The 19,052-nt window shown below is 31.4% G+C and overlaps 1 protein-coding gene and 1 pseudogene across 1 annotated transcript; one reads left to right on the plus strand and one right to left on the minus strand.

Moving 5' to 3' along the window:
- The first annotated feature begins 7,991 nt into the window (after positions 1 to 7,991).
- Positions 7,992 to 9,580, plus strand: LOC111891347 (polyubiquitin 11-like; annotated as a pseudogene).
- Positions 9,581 to 16,413: 6,833 nt separating this feature from the next.
- LOC111891348 (polyubiquitin) lies at positions 16,414 to 17,959 on the minus strand. The gene has a single exon (XM_023887400.3). The coding sequence runs from the start codon at positions 17,844 to 17,846 to the stop codon at positions 16,680 to 16,682; it is 1,167 nt and encodes a 388-aa protein (XP_023743168.2). The 5' UTR covers positions 17,847 to 17,959; the 3' UTR covers positions 16,414 to 16,679.
- Positions 17,960 to 19,052: the final 1,093 nt, after the last annotated feature.

The raw sequence follows: 19,052 nt of genomic DNA on the forward strand, positions 1-19,052 counted from the left end.
CAAAATCTTAGGTATAGAATGCATTAAATGTATTCAATTTATTTAAGTATATTGAATTCGGTAATTTTGGTAGTTTGGTAAGCAATATTCGGTAATTTTGGTAATTAATTTTCAAAATCAAACAAATCATACATACTTATAAAGCTAGCATTTTTTCTTGAATCTCATGCATTTGAAACCTAATTTTTTAACTTCCTCAAACCACATTCATTTGGAACCCCATTCTTTAACTAATGCAACTTAAAAGTTTTCTTAATTATGATTTAACACTCAAAAGTTTTATAACTTATATTATGTTTAATTAGCATTTAGTGAAAAGTTTACTATAAAAAGATCAATCTTTTGGGAAGACATGCATACAAATCATATACAAATTTCAAAAAGAAGACAAACTTAAAGGTTTTTGTGTTGGGTTATGGTCTTAGGACCACTTTTGGAGATATGTTATTATATTACAGCTTTTAATTTGTAAGTTTGTTATACTAATTCGTCAAGATTGTAGATGAATGTATCATTTTTACTTATAGTTTGATCGCGTTATATTTTTTTCCCAGTAGTATAAATTAGACCATTCAAAATCGTATGTTTAGAGATATTTTGTTTTCTCAAACTAAACCATTCAAAATCATATGCTTATAGATATTTTGTTTTCTCAAACTATATTGATTTGAAACCTATATAAATTTTTATATTCCATAATTAATAACATTTATAATATTTATAAATTTCTAATAATTTGTTGCATTCTCTTATTATATATGTATTTATATTATTACATTTTTCTTACAAAAAGTCGTTATTTGGTTGAAGATAATGTTATTTAAAAGTTTTCATATAGTTGAAGCATTCACGATCCAAATATGATGATTTGAAGAAATGGGTTATGTTGCATCGATGATAATTGTAATATGATTTTTCTTTCAACCCAAGCAAATGAAGTTTTTCTATTATTTCTTTATATTTAGTTTCTCATTTAATCTTTATATGTGATTTTTGTGTATTACTCAATCTTGAATGTGACTCTCCAAACATCAATGTTTTGCATGGAATATCTTTTTGATTCTTCTTTTTCAAGAAAAACATTTTGTATGGTTGAATGGTGTTAAATGAAGAAAGAAGATTCAGAAAACGGATATATGTTTTTTTTGTTTGAGCAAAGTAGGCTAATGTTAGTTTTTTCTTTTGATTTAAATGTATATTTATGTAACATTTTTATTTATATATTCAACCACCCAAACTTTTTATTTATTTGATTGTAGTCTTTCTATTTTGATTATGTTTATTTTATATTATTTTTTTGTTAGGTTATCCTACACAACATATTTACAAGACAATGTTTAAAAGATAACATAATTTTTAACATTGATATGTAATTATGATTGACTTATCATGATATGTTCTTCATATGAAAGTAATTTATCCATATTACTACGACAAAAATTACATATGACATTTACTAAGATATATATTATATGTGATTTGTTTAACATATATATGCATCTATGTATGTTATAAATTTATAATAAAATATCTTTATGTTTTATAATCGAAGGGATTAAAATGATGCATCAAAACCAATTATTTATAATAATAATAATAATAATAATAATAATAATAATAATAATAATAAATACACATTTCCAAGTACCGCATACATTTGAAACTCATACTACAACTCAAGAGTTTTCTAATTTATGTATATATTTATTAGTTACAACTCAAGAGTTTTTAACTTATGATTATTAATTAGTAATCACTAATAACTTTTTATTTTCCATTTTTTATAAGGTTGTAAAGTTTTTACTCATTAAAAACATTAATGTATTTGAAGAGATTCGTGATTTAGAAATGAAGAGTTAATATAAATGTTATAATAGATGTTTTAGTGTTTTTATGTTAATTTGGTAAAAGTTATTATTTTAAATATATAATTGTATTCTCGCTCAACGCACGGGGATTCGTCTAGTGCATTACATAACGACAAGTAGCAAAATCTAACGTGGAGGAATAATGAGATGACACGTGGATGCTAAAACCATTCTTTTATTAATAAAGATAGATTAAGTTGAATATGATATCAAAACTAATAAGTAAATAAATCTATTCTAATAAATGAAAATATTTTTGCTGCACGTCAAACTTTAATTGATTTCGCAACTTGTAATTTTATGGTTATTTTCAATTAAAATTTTCCACGTGACATTTTATGGTTGTTTTCATTTTTATTAAATTTCATATAATAATTAGTTAAATGTATTAATTGCAATAAATATAAGAAATAAAAATACATATTAATTTCATTAATTGATTTTCCATCTAATTTTAAAATTTCTAAATTAAAACACTATTAGTTTCTTTTATTTATATATCTAAATTATTTGTTTAAATTTAAAAAAGAAAAAACACTTTAATTTTAATATTTCAATATTTTTCTAATTTTTCTTATGAATTCAAACTTCTTATGTATTTAGACTTTCATATTTAATTTTTTTCAAATGAACTCATATAATAAATAGGTTTTACACATAATATTAAATTAAATAACAATACACAAAAACCTAAATTATATGTTAATAACAATTAAAAATTAAAAATGCAAAATAAAAATAAGACGACATCAACTTTTTAATACTTTCATCAACATGTTTAGACTTTCATATCTCTAAATATTATTAAAAGAGAACCCTTAATTCACATACGAAGCAATCAGGACCCTTGATTGCATTTCAATCCTATATTTTTCACCATTAGATTAGATTGCTTACATCATCATCTTCAAATAAAATTCAAACACAATTACATTTAATTATAGAATCTTTAATTTATATATGAGATATTAGTTTCTCTAATTAATATTCTTCCTAATTTAACTCACTTATTATAGCTTCTGACTTCAAAATTCAAACCCGTTTAGTTTTTATAAATTTTTTTTTTGAAAAAACTCATTAAATAAACATATCAATAATTTGGTCATTAACCTATAAAATCTAATCTAATCCTATTAAATTAGCAAAATATTTAAGAGTAAAAAATAAAGTCAGTATTATTTATAATTTATCTCCCGGTATAACCCACGTAAAATAAATCAATTTGAGATAATGGTTTTGAATCTAAAACTCATTTATTAAACAAGTCATTTAATTTGAAATTCTGATTCAATATAAATGATATCATTTTTTTTCCAGATGAATAACCGAAAATCTTCAAAATAATATTTTAGGATCCCATTTTTTTTGGAAGATAATGATTTCCTTATTGAAAAACAACCTATATATACGTTTACATTGAAGTCTTTCTTCTTAAGATTTTGGATTAAGTAATATGATTTTCAGTGTTCTTCTTCAACGGTCTTATTCTATAATTCTTTTTTCAAGGTTCTTTATTTACCATATTCTCCTTCTTCTTCTACAATTTCTTGTATTTACTTTGTTTTTATTACTTGTTATTACTGTATTCCTATTGAGAGGTTATGAAAAAAACTAATCAAATCCACTTTAAGTATATTAGTTTCATTCATTTGATTATAGAAACAAAATTATATCCTTAATATTAAAATTTTTAATATGCTGACCTATGTTTGTCAAGAGAAAGCCATAAAAGTCGTTTAACGTATGATGGCAAAACTCGTGGAACGGACCAAAAGCAAGATGAAGAAGTTTTTTATTGTTACACTTCAACTTGCATGAACAAATACATCTATCTTGTTCGAAGTTTTTCAATAATTCTTTTATACATATTATTATAGTCTTTAGTTAAATTTTTTAATTTTATATTACTGTATTTGTTTATATCAATGACTTTAGTTTCAAAATCGACATTCAAGTACAAAACTTTACCAGTGTGGTGTCACTTACGTTATTTGACCGTGACACAAAGAAACTTCTGAAAAAAAAAACGCACAAAAGTTGCTTCATAAGTTTAATGAGGTTATCGATATTAACTTCATTTATATAAAACTAATTTTTTACCTTTTGTCTATCTATTTTTATAACCATTTTTTTTATTTTTAGGAGAGTAATATGGAGATTTATCCATTTGCTTTAATGTACTTTTCGATAAAAAGTTTGTGTTCAAATTTGAATTTCACATTATAATTTGAAGAACAAAGTTGATGGTTATGCAATCTCAAACTTCACTGTTGATAATACAATCATTGTTGAATTGGAAAAAAAATTAACATCGAATAGCTAGGAAACATTCTTTTACAAAGAATACTACAAACATTACACTTATTAAATTTTGCTTTTTATATTTCAGTTAACCAACTAACATATTTCTATGTACTATAAATGTAGGCGCCAGAATCCGATTCGTTTAATGTTTTATTGGCAGAAGTCGGATCTCAAGACATATTAAATTAGAAGGTTTTAAATATAGTATAACTAAATCTAATATTTTATAAACTTTAAAATATTATTAGCTTTTAGATTGACATATGAATTTATTTTCTACATCTAGAATGTTGTTTTGTTAACTGGTGATAACGCAACACCCGCTTCGAATCTTGATGAAAACACCGCAACAAGTCCGCTAACTAAGTGGAAAACCTTTAAAAAAAATATATGGACATGAAGAATTAAAACGCAATCGGTAAGATGTTTACGATGTTGGTAATCTGACAATCATGTCCTCAAACAAACGACCATCAACATCAATGACAAATCGTACTTCTAGAGAAGACAAGCCAAAATTGTTAATTCCAAAGCAAGATAAATAATATATGATTTTCATGATTTTGTTTGAGTAGTTGAGTGATTTGAATATTATTCATTTCATATTTTGTTTACATACTATTTGGTTTTGGGGTTTGATTTTTGATGACTTTATTTCATACTATTCGTTTTTGGGTTAGAATTTTGATCAGTTGAATACATTTTGGGTTTTATGAAATGTTGAATTATTCATCTATTTTCCTTTTAGGTTTAAACTCAGATTAATTTAGAAATTCAATCATATTTTACTCTATTATTTCGTTTGAATGTAAATATTTCAACATTGTTACAATGTTATTCATTACAACCTCAATATAAATATTAGAAAACTACCACTTTTTAGGAAATTGTAAACTTTTATAAATCTTTTAACCGTTATAAAACAATTATTTATATTTCTTGTGAAACTATTTATAAATTTATTAGTAATATTTACTGTTGAAATATTATTCTTTTTAGATATTAATGATATTATACAATTTTATAGATTTAAATAATAAAACTCATTACAATGATGCTAGACAGAGACGATGACTAAGACGTTTACATTTACTAAATAGAAGATTGAGATCTATGTCTAAAAGAGAAACTTTATTTCCATCATCTAAAGCAATAAACACTTTTGATTGTGTTTCACTTATACAGTTTCCACCCTTAGATCAAATTGTTTATGTCATATTGCCCAATGTTTGGTCAAACACGTCGTTCATTAATGTTTCCGCTCAAACCTTCATCAATTTCCTTTATCCCTAAAATAAAATTCAAAATTCAAAATTCAAATCCTCTCCAAATTTAAAGCCGTAATTTATGCACTGGTCATCCTATATGTTTGCAAATCAACATGATATATCTTCATAATTATTCTATTTCTTTCTCAGTGTAGATCGATGCTACCAAAATTCATCAAGGGAAAAACAATCATCTTGAATTTAAATCTTATTAATATAGTAAATACCTTAAGTTTTGAAAGTAATAATCGGTTTGATACATGTTAAATTACAATTGCTCGATTTCCAACTATCTAACTCAATAATTGTATGTATTTATTCTTAAACTTACCCTTTTTTTATAATGTTATTGATTATATTTATTTTATTTAAGTTTAAATTGCAGAGAATTTTACTTGAAAGTGATGAGCATTAGTTGATGTTTGTATTAAAGCTTGTGGATGATGCAAAACTCTAAATACCTTAGTGATAATATCCTACATACTTAATAACTGAGTATTTCGGAAAAAAATATATTTTCCATTAACTTTGATAACAAATTTGTTGAATTAAACATATTTTTATGCTTATAAATTTGTTTTCTCTAATCACTTGTACTTATCATCTTGAAGATGAGAAAACATTAACCTCATCTATATTGAAAACTGCTAAAAAGATCATATTGATCATACCTTTCTGACATGATCTTCAAATGTTCTTTGCTCAATTCTTTGTTTTTTATTTATATCGCTTTTGTGTATTTGATTTGTTTCTTCAAAAAATTCAATTTTCTACTAATGTTGATAAAAAATTGTTAAATTAAGCATACTTTTATCACTATAAATTTGTCAATTTTCTATTAATAAATCAAGTGTAAATGAATTTGAACAATTGTTAATTACATATTCTATAATGTAATTAATGCACTAATTAATCAAATAATAATACATGTCCACGTGGTTGGGTACCTCCAGGACAATAAGCAAACATGCAAATTATAAGCAATTTCACAATATTGTATTTTTTTAACTAGCTTTAAATTAAAAATTACTTCTTTCACTTACTTAAGATTATTGATTACTCATATAGGTTTGTAATAAAATAAAATTTTGATAAATTGAAAAAATTGTTCAACAAAACCTAATTGGTTATATATCAATTTAGGCTTCTTTTTATGTTGTCATGTTTGTTGATTTGGCTATGTAAGATTCATTCGAAGTTCTATTTCTCTACAAGAATGTTAATGTTCACATTCAAGTAGAAACAATCACAATTGGTAAGTATTCTAAATGATTTTTCACTTACATTAATCAACACTGTTACTTTAAATGGTGCGTTCTCATAGAAGTCACATCGGTTGTCATTATACAGATCTTCTAGCGGTCTATAGAAGAATCCTAGCAGCTCTATGAATAATTTTGCCGTGTTTTCAATGAAGGATCACTTTTTCAACATTTATTCTCTAAAGTTCTTTCTCTTATTTTTGATATACATGTGTGTCACAACAATAAGGTAGGAAGATGTGTTAGTAATCATTAAAGATGAAAAGATAAGATATAATTTAAGAATATTATATAAAGTATAAATTGTGGATTTGTGATATTTATTTCTATGAAAAACATGTGGTTTGATTGCTAGGTTATATATTTGTTTTTTTTTTGTTTTTTGTTTTTTTTTTTTTTTTTTTTTGTAATTTGATTTTGACAAATTTGATCTAAATTTAATACTTGAAGCATGTAGGAAAGATATGTGCTAACGATTTTGAATTTGTATTGCCCTCCAGAAACCAGTTGTAGCCTCATAGACTGTTCCTTCATATCTTGGTAGGTCTTAACATTTCCCCAAATTTGGCTACATGAAGTCATGGGTGCACTTCTTGAATCAATCCTCTAAACTGGATTTCATTTGTTAGTTGGATGCAGTGACCAAAATGCAAGATTTGTGAAAATTCATTATTATTTATTAGTGTTAACCTTTGGCAAATTATGAAACTAATATTATATTTTTGTTCATGACATGTTTGTTTTCTTGTAATAATTTCTTTGATCAGAAGATATCTATATGTGATTGAGTGTAGCCTGAAAAATCATATTTTAATTCTTATAAGGAAAATATACTTTATAAATTTACCAAATTAAAATATCTGAATTTGATGTTGATGGTTATGACGATGCACTTAAACTGTAATGTTTACCGAATTTCTTTGCAGAATTTAATGTTGCTGGTATATATAACAACTTATTGTTGCTTTTGGTTTTACAAGGCCAATATAAAAAAGAGTTATGTGAACCCACATGGAGGTTGGTACACCAGACAAAGTCAAATCATAAACCTACTACACAACATGTTTTAATCAAGAAGTCGCATCATGTTGTGATAAAACAAAGATCATGTGGATCATTTATGTTAAAAATTACTGTATTAAAAAACCAAATTGCTCTAATATAAATATTAAATATTTTTATTTAATAAGTTTGGTTCAAAAAGTCTAAAACTGAATCTAAGTAACATTTTTTTTATTAAAATTTCACCTAAAACAATATCACCTATTAATATAATATGTATTTAATTTATGTCCCCGCGTTTAACCCTCACCAGCAAGACCATTACCTTGGAGCTCGAGAGTTCGGATACCATCGACAACGTCAAAGCCAAGATACACGACAAGGAAGGTATCCCCCCTGATCAGCAGAGGCTCATTTTCTCCGGCTAACAGTTGGAAGATGGCAGAACCCTCGCGGATTACAATGTTCAGAAGGAATCCACCTTTCATCTCGTCCTCCGTCTTCGTGGCGGTATGCAGATCTTTTTCAGAACTCCAATTGGAAAGACCATCACTTTGGAAGTTGAAAGCTCGTTCACCATTGGTAAAATGAAGTCGAAGATCGAGGAAATAGAGTGGATTCAACCCCAACATCAGCTTTTGACCATTGCTGAGAAACCCTCGAGGGTTCGAGAACTTTGGCAGATTATAACATCCAAAAAGAATCTACATTGCACCTGAGTCTGTCGTTGGGAGGAAATATGTGGATTTTCGTTAAGACATTGGCAGGGGATACAATCTCGCTGGTGGTGGAGAGCTCGGAGACCATTACTAAGTTGAAGAAAAGGATTCGAGACACAGATACGACTCCAATATCTCAATATGGTTTGATCATTGCTGGAAAGAATCTAGAGGATGGTAGGACTTTGAGTGATCATAACATCCAAAACGAATCTACATTGCACATGGTTCTAATAACGTTTCAATCAGGAACTGAGATGCAGATTTTTGTTAAGCCATTGACAGGGAAGACAATCACACTGATGGTGTACATATCGGAAACAATTGGCGATGTGAAGGAACACATTTATCAAGTAGAGGGGTTTCCACCTGATCGAATACATTTGATCTTTGATGGAAGATATCTAGAGGATGGAAAAACTTTGAGGGATTATAACATCAAAAAAGATTCTACATTGCACTTGCATCCCAGGATGAGAAGTTATATTTTTGTTAAGACTTTAACAGGGGAGATCAAGCTGGATGTGAAAAGCTCAGAGACCATTGGTGATGTAAAGGTATCGATTCAGAAGATAGAAGGGATTCCACAGCATCAGCAGCTTTTAATCATTGATGGAAAGATCCTCGAGGATTGTAAAACTTTGAAGGATCATAACATCAAAAACTAATCTACATTGGAACTGGTTATGAAGGTAGGAGGAGATAGTATTGGGATTTTTATCAACACATTTACAGGTAAGACTATCACTTTGGAGGTGGAGAGGTCAGACACCATTGATATTGTGAAGTCAAAGATTCAGGAAATAGAAGGGATTTCACCACATCGCCAGCGCTTGATAATTGCTGGAAAGTACCTCAAGGATGATGCGACTTTAATGGATTATAAGATCCAACAAGGATCTACATTGGATCTGGTTATGAGGTTGGGAGGCGATATGAGGATTTATGTTAAGGTTTTGACATGGAAGACGACCACTCTGGTGGTGAAAAGCTCAGACACCATTAATGATGTGAAGGTAAAGATTGAGGAGAAACAAGGAATTCCTCCTCTTCAGCAGGAACTCATATTTGATGGGAAAGAGCTACAAGGTTATTGGAATCTGGCTTATTATAATATCCAACCCGAGTCTACTCTCAAGCTTCTTCTGCGACTTTGAGATTTTCATTCATGAAAACATTGTATTATTGTATTTTAATTGTTTTTACAAGCTCTGAATTTACGTCTTCATGGATATTTAACTAAAAACCTCCTTATGTTCGTATGCTAGCTGTATTTCTTGTTGGTGCTCTTGCATAGTTGTAGTTATAACTATCATGTACCCTTAGTTAGGATTCAAGTTATTTTGTATGCAAAGGTATGATGCTTGAATATTAAACTTTATTCCACAACTTATTATTGTTATTGGTCTTGTTTAGTTCTTCACTAGGCTTTGGCCATTTCCGTGTGTTATTATTTTCCAAAGATGGTTTTCTATATCTTATGATTTCAATTTTATAAGCTACTAGTTGTATAGTGTTAAATAATGCTACTCCATATTCATTCAATCCAAACAATGAAATATTTAGTGTGGCTTATTTTAACTTGGTATGATCGTCTTGCAAGAATATTTTAAAAAGTGTTATGTTAGACGTAATACATATATATCATGCAATCCTAATTACCAAAAGTCAAGAATGGATGCTGCTGAGTTATTGCAATGCAGCGGGATATAAAATCATGTTCGAACATAAGTTATAAATTTTGATTTTAAATGAGTTGTGTTGTATAAATTTTCACATAAAAATGTTTAGAGGATCTGCTGCAGATTTTGCATTTGACTAGACAGTTTGTGCAGCTGGTTGTATCTTTAATGTGAATTGTCAATTTTACGGACATTGATTTGGTTTCTTGATAACAATTTTGATGTGTTATCATATGTTAGTTGAAGTGTATATTTTTGGCTATGAGAAATGACCTTCAAGAATATGAAAACCGACAGATTTCATGAAGAGTAATAGTAGTTGTACAAAAAGCTTCTCATTTGCAGATGATTTATAATTGCATATATTCTAGTTTGAATTGCATTTGGATAACATGTGTGCGATCGAATTTTCTAAATCTTAATCTCTACGAGTTCAGGTCCTCCTCGTAATTCAAAAATTGGTGTAGTGCTATTGTTTTATGATGATATTTGTAAGTCTCTTGTTTAGTTGTTTGCTATCCTAACCAACTATTTTATTGCAAAAATGGAAAAAAAAATACCGAAACGACCTACATATTTCAAAGTATAGTATGATGCTATAATAATAATAATAAAAAGAGTAAATTACAAAAATGGTCCTTATGGTTTGGGATAAGAGGCATATATAGTCCAACTTCATGAAAATGGACAAACTCTGTCGTTGTGTTTTGTTGATATTACATAGATATTATTTCCGACCCACGACGTCAAAAAATGCCATTAATTTTCTATAAAATGACATTTTTACCCTTTCTTTGCTCTTTTTTTCCTTTACCATTTTTTTGGAATTTGGGGTTATTTCTCTAAACTGCAGGGAACATTTATGTAATTTACCCCAACATTTACTCAAATGTGATGGAGATGGGAATAAAATCCCCGATGTTCGGTTCCCCTGCCCTACGCAATCGTCTTTCTCGTTCACCACCATTACAAACGTCTTCTCTAGTGATCTTAGTAAGCCTGGATCCAGATACATGAAAACAAATTTATGTTTTTGGTAAAGATCTACAAAAATGGAATCGATGTTCTTGGTCTAAATCTACTAAATTGGAATTGATTCTTGGAGGTAGTAGACGGAGATGGTGAAGGTGGTTGGTGGAGTGGAATGGTGACTTCTGTTGAAGGAATGTGGTGGTGTTTCTTTGATGAAGGTAGTAGGAGGTGGGGTGTGTGTGGGGCAGAGGGGGGGGGGGGAGGGGGGGGGGGGGGAAGAAGGTATGGGTTGGACAGTGGTGGTCATGTGTGACACTTGTGAAAATAGGTCAAGTTCCATCGAACACTATTGCTATAAACATGAATGTAATAGACCTAATGTAACATATTCCACTCATTATAATGCAAGTAAAGTTTTACACTTGGAAATGCATATGAGATATCATTCAAGTCTTTGATAGATGGGTATAGATCGTTGACAAGAAAACATTTTTCATTATACATAAGTAATGATTTGATACATATGATTGAAATAGATATGTGTATTAAGTAACATTATGCATACGTGATACACTAAACAAAAAATACAGGTAATTATGAATCTGTGGATATAAAGAACATCAAAAACGGAGTTCGTACGCAAAAGTTATGACAATCCGAAGAAACTGTAGTTTAGTGACAATCTAGGGTATGTAATCGTTAAAACGAAACTTCAAATGTTTTGTTAGGTGTCTTAAACAATGAATTTTGGAATTTCAAATAATTTCCCCTTAATCACCAATATAGTATTTGATTCTAAAACTAACTTGTTATGCCCGAAAAACCTCGACACTACTGTGGATAATATAAAGGTAGAGCAATACTAGCTTTCCCGTCTCATTAAGTTAGCTAAGCGGCTCGGCACAAAAACATATTAACATTTTACGAATTAGGAAAGGGTCTAATATTTGATTTAAGTGCTAACTTTTTCGTTTCACGAAAAACTAACTCTTTCGCAAATACAGTCGAATAACAGCAAACAGTAATCTACTATTAATGTACTTTCATATAATTCATTTTCCTAGTTGCACTACTCGTTTGGTGGATATTTTTATATTTTACGGAAGGTAAAATCGAATTGTATAAACCAAAAACTTGAAAATTCTATTTAGAAGTCTGATTGTAGCACTCGGGACACGTGGCACGAGAACGCACCACACAATACATTCTTATCCGCACACATCACTCAAGAAATGCTGTAAACAGGAAGCATTAACTTTTATAGCAAGCATCAACCAGTCTTTCTCCCTCATACGTCTCTCTCGGTCTCTCTTGGTTTCTCTCTCTCTCTCTATCTCTTTTTCATTTTTTCGGCCGACGAGTCACCGCCACCAACAACCGCGAGCCACCGCTGTTGTTGACGACCAACTGCCACTATGTAACACCTATTTTTTAGAATTGATCAAAAAAGGACTCAAGGAGTTTAATGATAAGGTTTTGGGGAAAACTCATATGCTGCGACGTGGTGAAGAGGTCACCACGATGTGGCCATGTCATTTAATGAAGATCGTGTCTGGCCTGGTTGCCACATCATAGCAAGAGGATGGCCACAACATGGCAACTGTTGTAGCCCCGACCCAAGATTTTTAGGTTTTCCCCCATATTTAAAGGCTCAAACTCATGGTATTGGTGATTCTCTTTAGCCTCCATCCTCCTAACTCGAAATCTTAGTCCTCATTTAAGTGTTCTTGATGTTTTTGTGGTGTTCTTGAAATTTTAAGCATTGAAATACATCTTTGGAATAAGAAGGTGGCGTGCTTATTGGTTGAGAGGTTGTATCTACTTTAAATCTTGTATCTCCGACATCTTAGGGGAGTTTTGGAAGGTATAAAGCTTCCACCTTTATCATTCTTCTTTTCATTTTATGCTTTGGGTCCCTTCTAATCCTTGGACAAGATGTTCATGGAGTTTTGAGCTACTCCAGAACCTTAGACTTGCTTGGCGACCATCTCTTGGCCTTATTTGATGGATAAAGTGTTAGTTCATGGTTTCCTTTGAACCATGCACAAGTTTTGGTCATATTAACGACTTAATGGAGTTATGGGTAGAGAAGATGGGCTCAGGTGATGGTTGGCTGTTAGATGTAGTTGTGCATCCATGTGAGCGTGAGGAGCTGGACCAGGTAGTGGGCCTTAAGAAATCAGACCAGGTATTGGGCCTTGAGAAATCAAACTGGGAAAGGGATTAAGAATGGCAACAATTGTTGGAGATAAATTATCATATGGAAATTTGTCTTCATCAAAAACAACATGGCGTGAGATATATATTTTTGAGGTAGGTTGATGATAACAAATATACCTTTTGTGAGACGCACTGTACTCCAAGAAAATACATGGTTTTGATCGAAAATCGATTTTGTCAGGATTGTAGGGTCGGAGATACGGATAACAAAGACAACCGAAAGTCTTGAGAAATGAATAATCTGGAATTTTGTGGTACAATTTTTGGTATGGATATTCATAGTTTAGTACAGGGGTAATGGTGCGATTGTTCAAGTAAGTTGCAGTTTTGAAGGCATGCTCCCAAAAAACTTTTGGGTAATGAAGATTGTGCTAGTAAAGTGAGACCCTTTTTGACAATAATCTGATTTATTCTTTCGATTGCCCCATTTTGTTCCTGTGTATGGTGATAGGATACACGATGAATGATGTCATGTGTTTTAAGAAATGAAGATACATTTCTATACATGAAAATTGTATTTTGAGTAAATTACACGAATGGTCCCTATGGTTTAGGGTAATTTGCGTGTTTGGTCCCTAACTTATTTTTTTTAACTCGGATGGTCCCTACTATTTGTTTTTGTTACGCGTTTGGTCCATATCTTACCTAAAAACACTATTTTGCCCTTGATTTTTTAATTTATTTAAATAAACACACCCCCAACCCTACCCCTTACCTACCCCATCATTTTTCCCTATTCAAATAATATTCTTTTTAGGTATGACAAGGACCAAGCGCGTAACAAAAACAAAAAGTAGGGACTAAGCGTGTAACAAAAACAAATAGTAGGGACCTTCCGAGTTAAAAAATTAAGTTAGGGACCAAACTCGCAAATTACCCCAAACCATAGGGACCATTCGTGTAATTTACTCTTGTATTTTCACCATTGTGAGAAAATTAAGAAAAGTTTGGTAAACTTGTGACTTGTGTGACAGAAAATAAACCCATATAAACTTGGAGCAATCATTCATAAACAACACAAAATATATGTGACCATTTAAAGAGAAAACGGGAGAAGGCCCCCAAACATCCGAATAAATCAATTCAAACGGTTATGAAGAAATAAAATGAGATGTAGGAAGATGCATCCTATGACTTTTTCCTAATTGACATGAGTCACAAATATTAGGAAATTTATTATTTGAAACAGGAAGTTGAAAACTTGAAACTATGCGTCTAAGAATCGATTCACGCGGGTGAGCAAGCCGCATATGCCATCCATGTAAAGAAACTCGACTGGTATTGAAGACTTTTGGAGATGAGCGAAAACTGGTAGGATGAAACCGATAGAGCCCCTCCTTTTTATCCCCTTGGATTAGAGTTTGACCCTGAAACATCTTAACAGAACGGGTTTTAGGCCAAAATTCAACAAAAACAGGATTATCAGTGAGTTTTGATACACTAAGAAGGGATTTTGTGAGACCAGGAACATGAAGAACGTTGGTTAGTTTAAGATGAGGGAGAGATGAAGATCCAATATGAGAGATAGTAAGTTATTACCGTCTCCCACTTGGAGTTTGTCATCTCCAGTGTATGGATCAACAATGTTGAGTTTGTTGAGGTCTGGTGTGACATGATCAGTTGCTCCACTGTCTACATACCAAGCTGGATCAAACACTGTAGATTGACTTTGTTGAGTCAAGTGAGTTTGGCAAGGATTGCCTTTAGGATTTTGTTTTCTGGAGGGATAATCTGTGAGATTGCCTCACTGCCAACAGCCAATGGCTTCATGTCCAGGCTCGCCAATTGACACATGATACGCTTCTTTCTAGGATCTGAATTTCAAGAAGCATAGGAAGAGTTGGAGCCCTGTCCATTATGAGTTTGGAACTGTGTATCATTAGACATTTTTAGTTGACGCAAATACAATCTGGGTGCTTACTAAAGAACACGAATAATGCCTTATTGCAGTGGCATATTCCACATGAGCTTCCATAAGCAAATATGGCTTAACGAACTTGTGTTTATGAAGTTACCAAGCTAACAAAAGCCAGTATACTAAACTTCATCATAATACCGGATCTTCCTATCTTTCACCTTAACAATCTTAAATATGGAATAAAAGAGAAAGAACATATATACTGTATAGGAGGTATTATGAAACAGACAATTATATGAAAAGAAAAATGGTGATACAAGCAATGTTCTTTTAACCAATTAGTATCAAGTATAACCACCTTACTTATGTAAACTTAATTATATATCATGAGATAATTCATTTGAAAAATTGATAAAAAGTACTCACGTTTGGACCCAACCCCTCGGAAACAGAATAATAATAATAAACCGGTGTATTATCTGAGCCCCACAAAAATGTTCTATACATCTATACTCGAAAAGCCATTGTTAACAAAAGCAAAGAAACTCTATAATCAAAATTCTCAATAGGCACAACTTAACCTTCTAGAATCAATGAGCACATACATTGATTGATATATAGAAGTTGCTAGATGTTGAAAAAAACAATTTCATCAAGGTCTAAGAATTGTTGAACTCATTTTGTTCCAGTAATGCACCAACCCACCAAATTAGAGTCTCAACTCTCAAAGAATTGTTGGACTCATTTTGATGTATTTCCTGGTTGCTATCTTTGTTATACTTAAAAAATAACCTACAAAGAGCCACTAATCATATCATCAAGTTTTGAGAAATTTAAAAGGGCAGGGAATCAAGAAAGTTCTTTTCCATCTTTTGTCACTAGTTCATGTACTTCAAGGATTTGTTAGAAGATTCTAGGCATAATTTTCTTCATTGCTGTGAGATTGGCACGATTTTTTTTTTCTACTCCTTGGTTCTAAACCTGTAGATTATTTATTAAATGGAAAAAAGTTTCCTCGCTCTTCATGACTAGATAGGCTGCTATAGTCCAAAAATAAAAGAAAATAAATAAATTTTATCGTTCAAATTCCAAACAATAACTTCAGTGGAAGAAACAGTTTCATTCTTTTGAGGCAAGAACTACAGGATTTGATTCACAAAAATTAATGAAATTTCAACCTTTTCCGAAGATTATCATAGCTTTGTTACAGGAGATCTTAGTTACTGGTTAATTGTATAGTAACACATCCAAATGTAAAACAAACATTTTATTGGGGAAGTTCATGGAACAATTAATTTAGCCTTCGTATAAATGACATAAAAATCGAGTAAAAAAAAAACTTCACTGAATTTCATCCACACTTGGCTCCTCAGTCACTCTCCTCTTCAAGAGCTTTATGCAACATGCAAAGAACAATATAGACAAAAGAAAAAACTAAACAAAGATACAAATAAATTCAGAATTTGGGATAAAAAAGATTAGTACACGTGAAGATACGTTGTTTTCATGATTGACCACCCACAGTTACATGGTGAAGCCACTCAGCCACAGAGTAGACTCGCGCTGAATACTATAATCAACCAGAGTCCACCCATTATTTAGTTTCTTTCTTTCAAATGTAAGTGTCTGTTGATCAATGGGAATGCATTCTTTCTCCTCAATCATTGCCTTCACATCTTTAATGGTGTCCGAGCTTTCTACCTCCAGCATGATGGTCTTGAACTCTTCCCTGAAAAACCGAACAAAAATACACATATCACCTTCTCCAAACCTCGGAACCAGATCCAATGTAGATTCTTGTTGGATATTATAATCCGCTAAAGTTCTAACATCCTCAAGGGTCTTTGCAGAATTGACCAAATGCTGATGAAGTGGTGGAATCCCTTCTAGCTCCTGAATCCTTAACTTCAATTTACCAATGGTGTCCAAAGCTCCCGGACGAATCTTCATGGTCTTGCCTGTCAAAGTTTTAACAAAAATATCATACCCACCTGATGAACACGTAATCAGCAGCACCCTCACTTCAGATTCATTTTGAATGTCATAATCCCTCAACGTTTTATTATACGCTAGAGGCCTTCCATCAAAGAACAACACTTGGTGACTCACCGGAATCCCCTCTAGGACCCAAATTTTCGACATCACGTAATAAATTGTCTCCAAGCTCTTCACCCTCAGGGCGAAGGTCTTCCCCGACAAAGTCTCAACAAAAATCTGCATATCATCTCCTCCAAACCTCTGAATACGAAAAAGGTCCAATGTAGATTCTCTTTTGATGTTATGGTCCCTCAAAGTTTTACCATTATCGAGCATGTTCCCAGCAAAGAACAAATGTTGTTGATGACAACGAATCCCCTCTATGTCCAGAATTTTTTCTTTCACACTACCAATGGTTTCCAAGCTGTCCACCACCAGCATGATGGTCTTCTCTGACGCAGTCTTCACAAATATTCGCATATCATCTTCAAACTTGAGACTCAAGTAGAATATACAAACACGTGGCATTTGATATTCCATCAAAGTTCGAGTTCCAGAAACATCGAGGTTCTTCCCAGCTATGATCAAGTGCTGTTGATGCAGTGGAGTCCCGTCTATGTCCTCAATCATGGCCTTCACTTTACTGATGGTGTCAAAGCTTTCAACTTCCAAAGTTATGGTCTTCCCCATTGGTGTTCGAACAAAAATCCGCATCCCGCCACAAAGACCGAGGACGAGATGCAGCGAAGATTCCTTCTTGGATATTGTACTCCGTGAAGGCTATGTTATCTTCCAACTGTTATCATCCGTAAAGTCAACCTTCTCAGCAATTGTATTTGACGGTGTCAATGATTTGTATGTGTTTAAAAAGTTATATATTTACTTGAACTTTTCAAAAATTGAAAGGGTGGATAACAAAAATTAGTATTTAAATGAAGGACCTGTTACACATCTTAGTCTAAACTTTGACTAATTTTTATTGGTATTTGGTTTCTCTTTTTATATTTTCTAAATATTTTTAGTTTTTTATACAATTCATATAAATGACCATTAAAACATAAGTCAACTATACAAAAATCCTATAATGCGACATATAAAACCTATAATCACAGGAATCAAAAATTAATTTTCCACCTTTTCTAAACTTTTCATTTTACTAATGGCTATAAAATTTGCGGATTTAAGACGAGTCACATGAATCCTAAATATGAACCTTATACAATCAATTATGATATATGGGTGAAAAAAAAACCAAGTCTTTGAGCCAAATAATCATCACTGATCGATGGGCTACGTAATATCCATTGTGCCGTAAAATAGTGTCGTCGGAACTACTATCTCCGTTGGAGCTTTTCAATCTACCAGATTAGTAAGTTTTTTTGCTCTCAACTCGACCTTATAGTTTAAAGAAAAAAAAAACAAAATACATAATCCTGAAGCTCTCTAACAGTCACCTATACCGGTCATCGGTCTCCAATGGATATCTCTACCGGTCATTGTCGTAGGACTTTCTATCCTTTTCCTTCTTCTTCTCTATTTTTCCTCTCTCTCTCTCTCTACCGGTCATTGTCATCGGTCTCCAATCGACCTTATAGTTTAAAGAAAAAAAAACAAAATACATAATCCTGAAGCTCTCTAACAGTCACCTATACCGGTCATCGGTCTCCAATGGATATCTCTACCGGTCATTGTCGTAGGACTTTCTATCCTTTTCCTTCTTCTTCTCTATTTTTCCTCTCTCTATTTTCTCAGTATATAAAACAATAAAACAGCAAACAGACTCATTATTTCTTGTCATATGGGTGTAAAAAGAGATATAAAACAGACTCATTATTTGTCATATGGGTGTAAAAAGCAAAAAAGTCACCTTTAATATAGACATCAAGTTTGTTACCTTTTTTTTACTTAAATTATGGGTGA

This window comes from Lactuca sativa, chromosome 5 (genome assembly GCF_002870075.4).
Source record: "Lactuca sativa cultivar Salinas chromosome 5, Lsat_Salinas_v11, whole genome shotgun sequence".
NCBI classification, from domain to species: domain Eukaryota; kingdom Viridiplantae; phylum Streptophyta; class Magnoliopsida; order Asterales; family Asteraceae; genus Lactuca; species Lactuca sativa.

What these genes read in the sequence shown, in the direction of transcription:
- LOC111891348 (XM_023887400.3), bottom strand. Translation starts at nt 17,846, where the DNA reads ATGCGGATTTTTGTTCGAACACCAATGGGGAAGACCATAACTTTGGAA.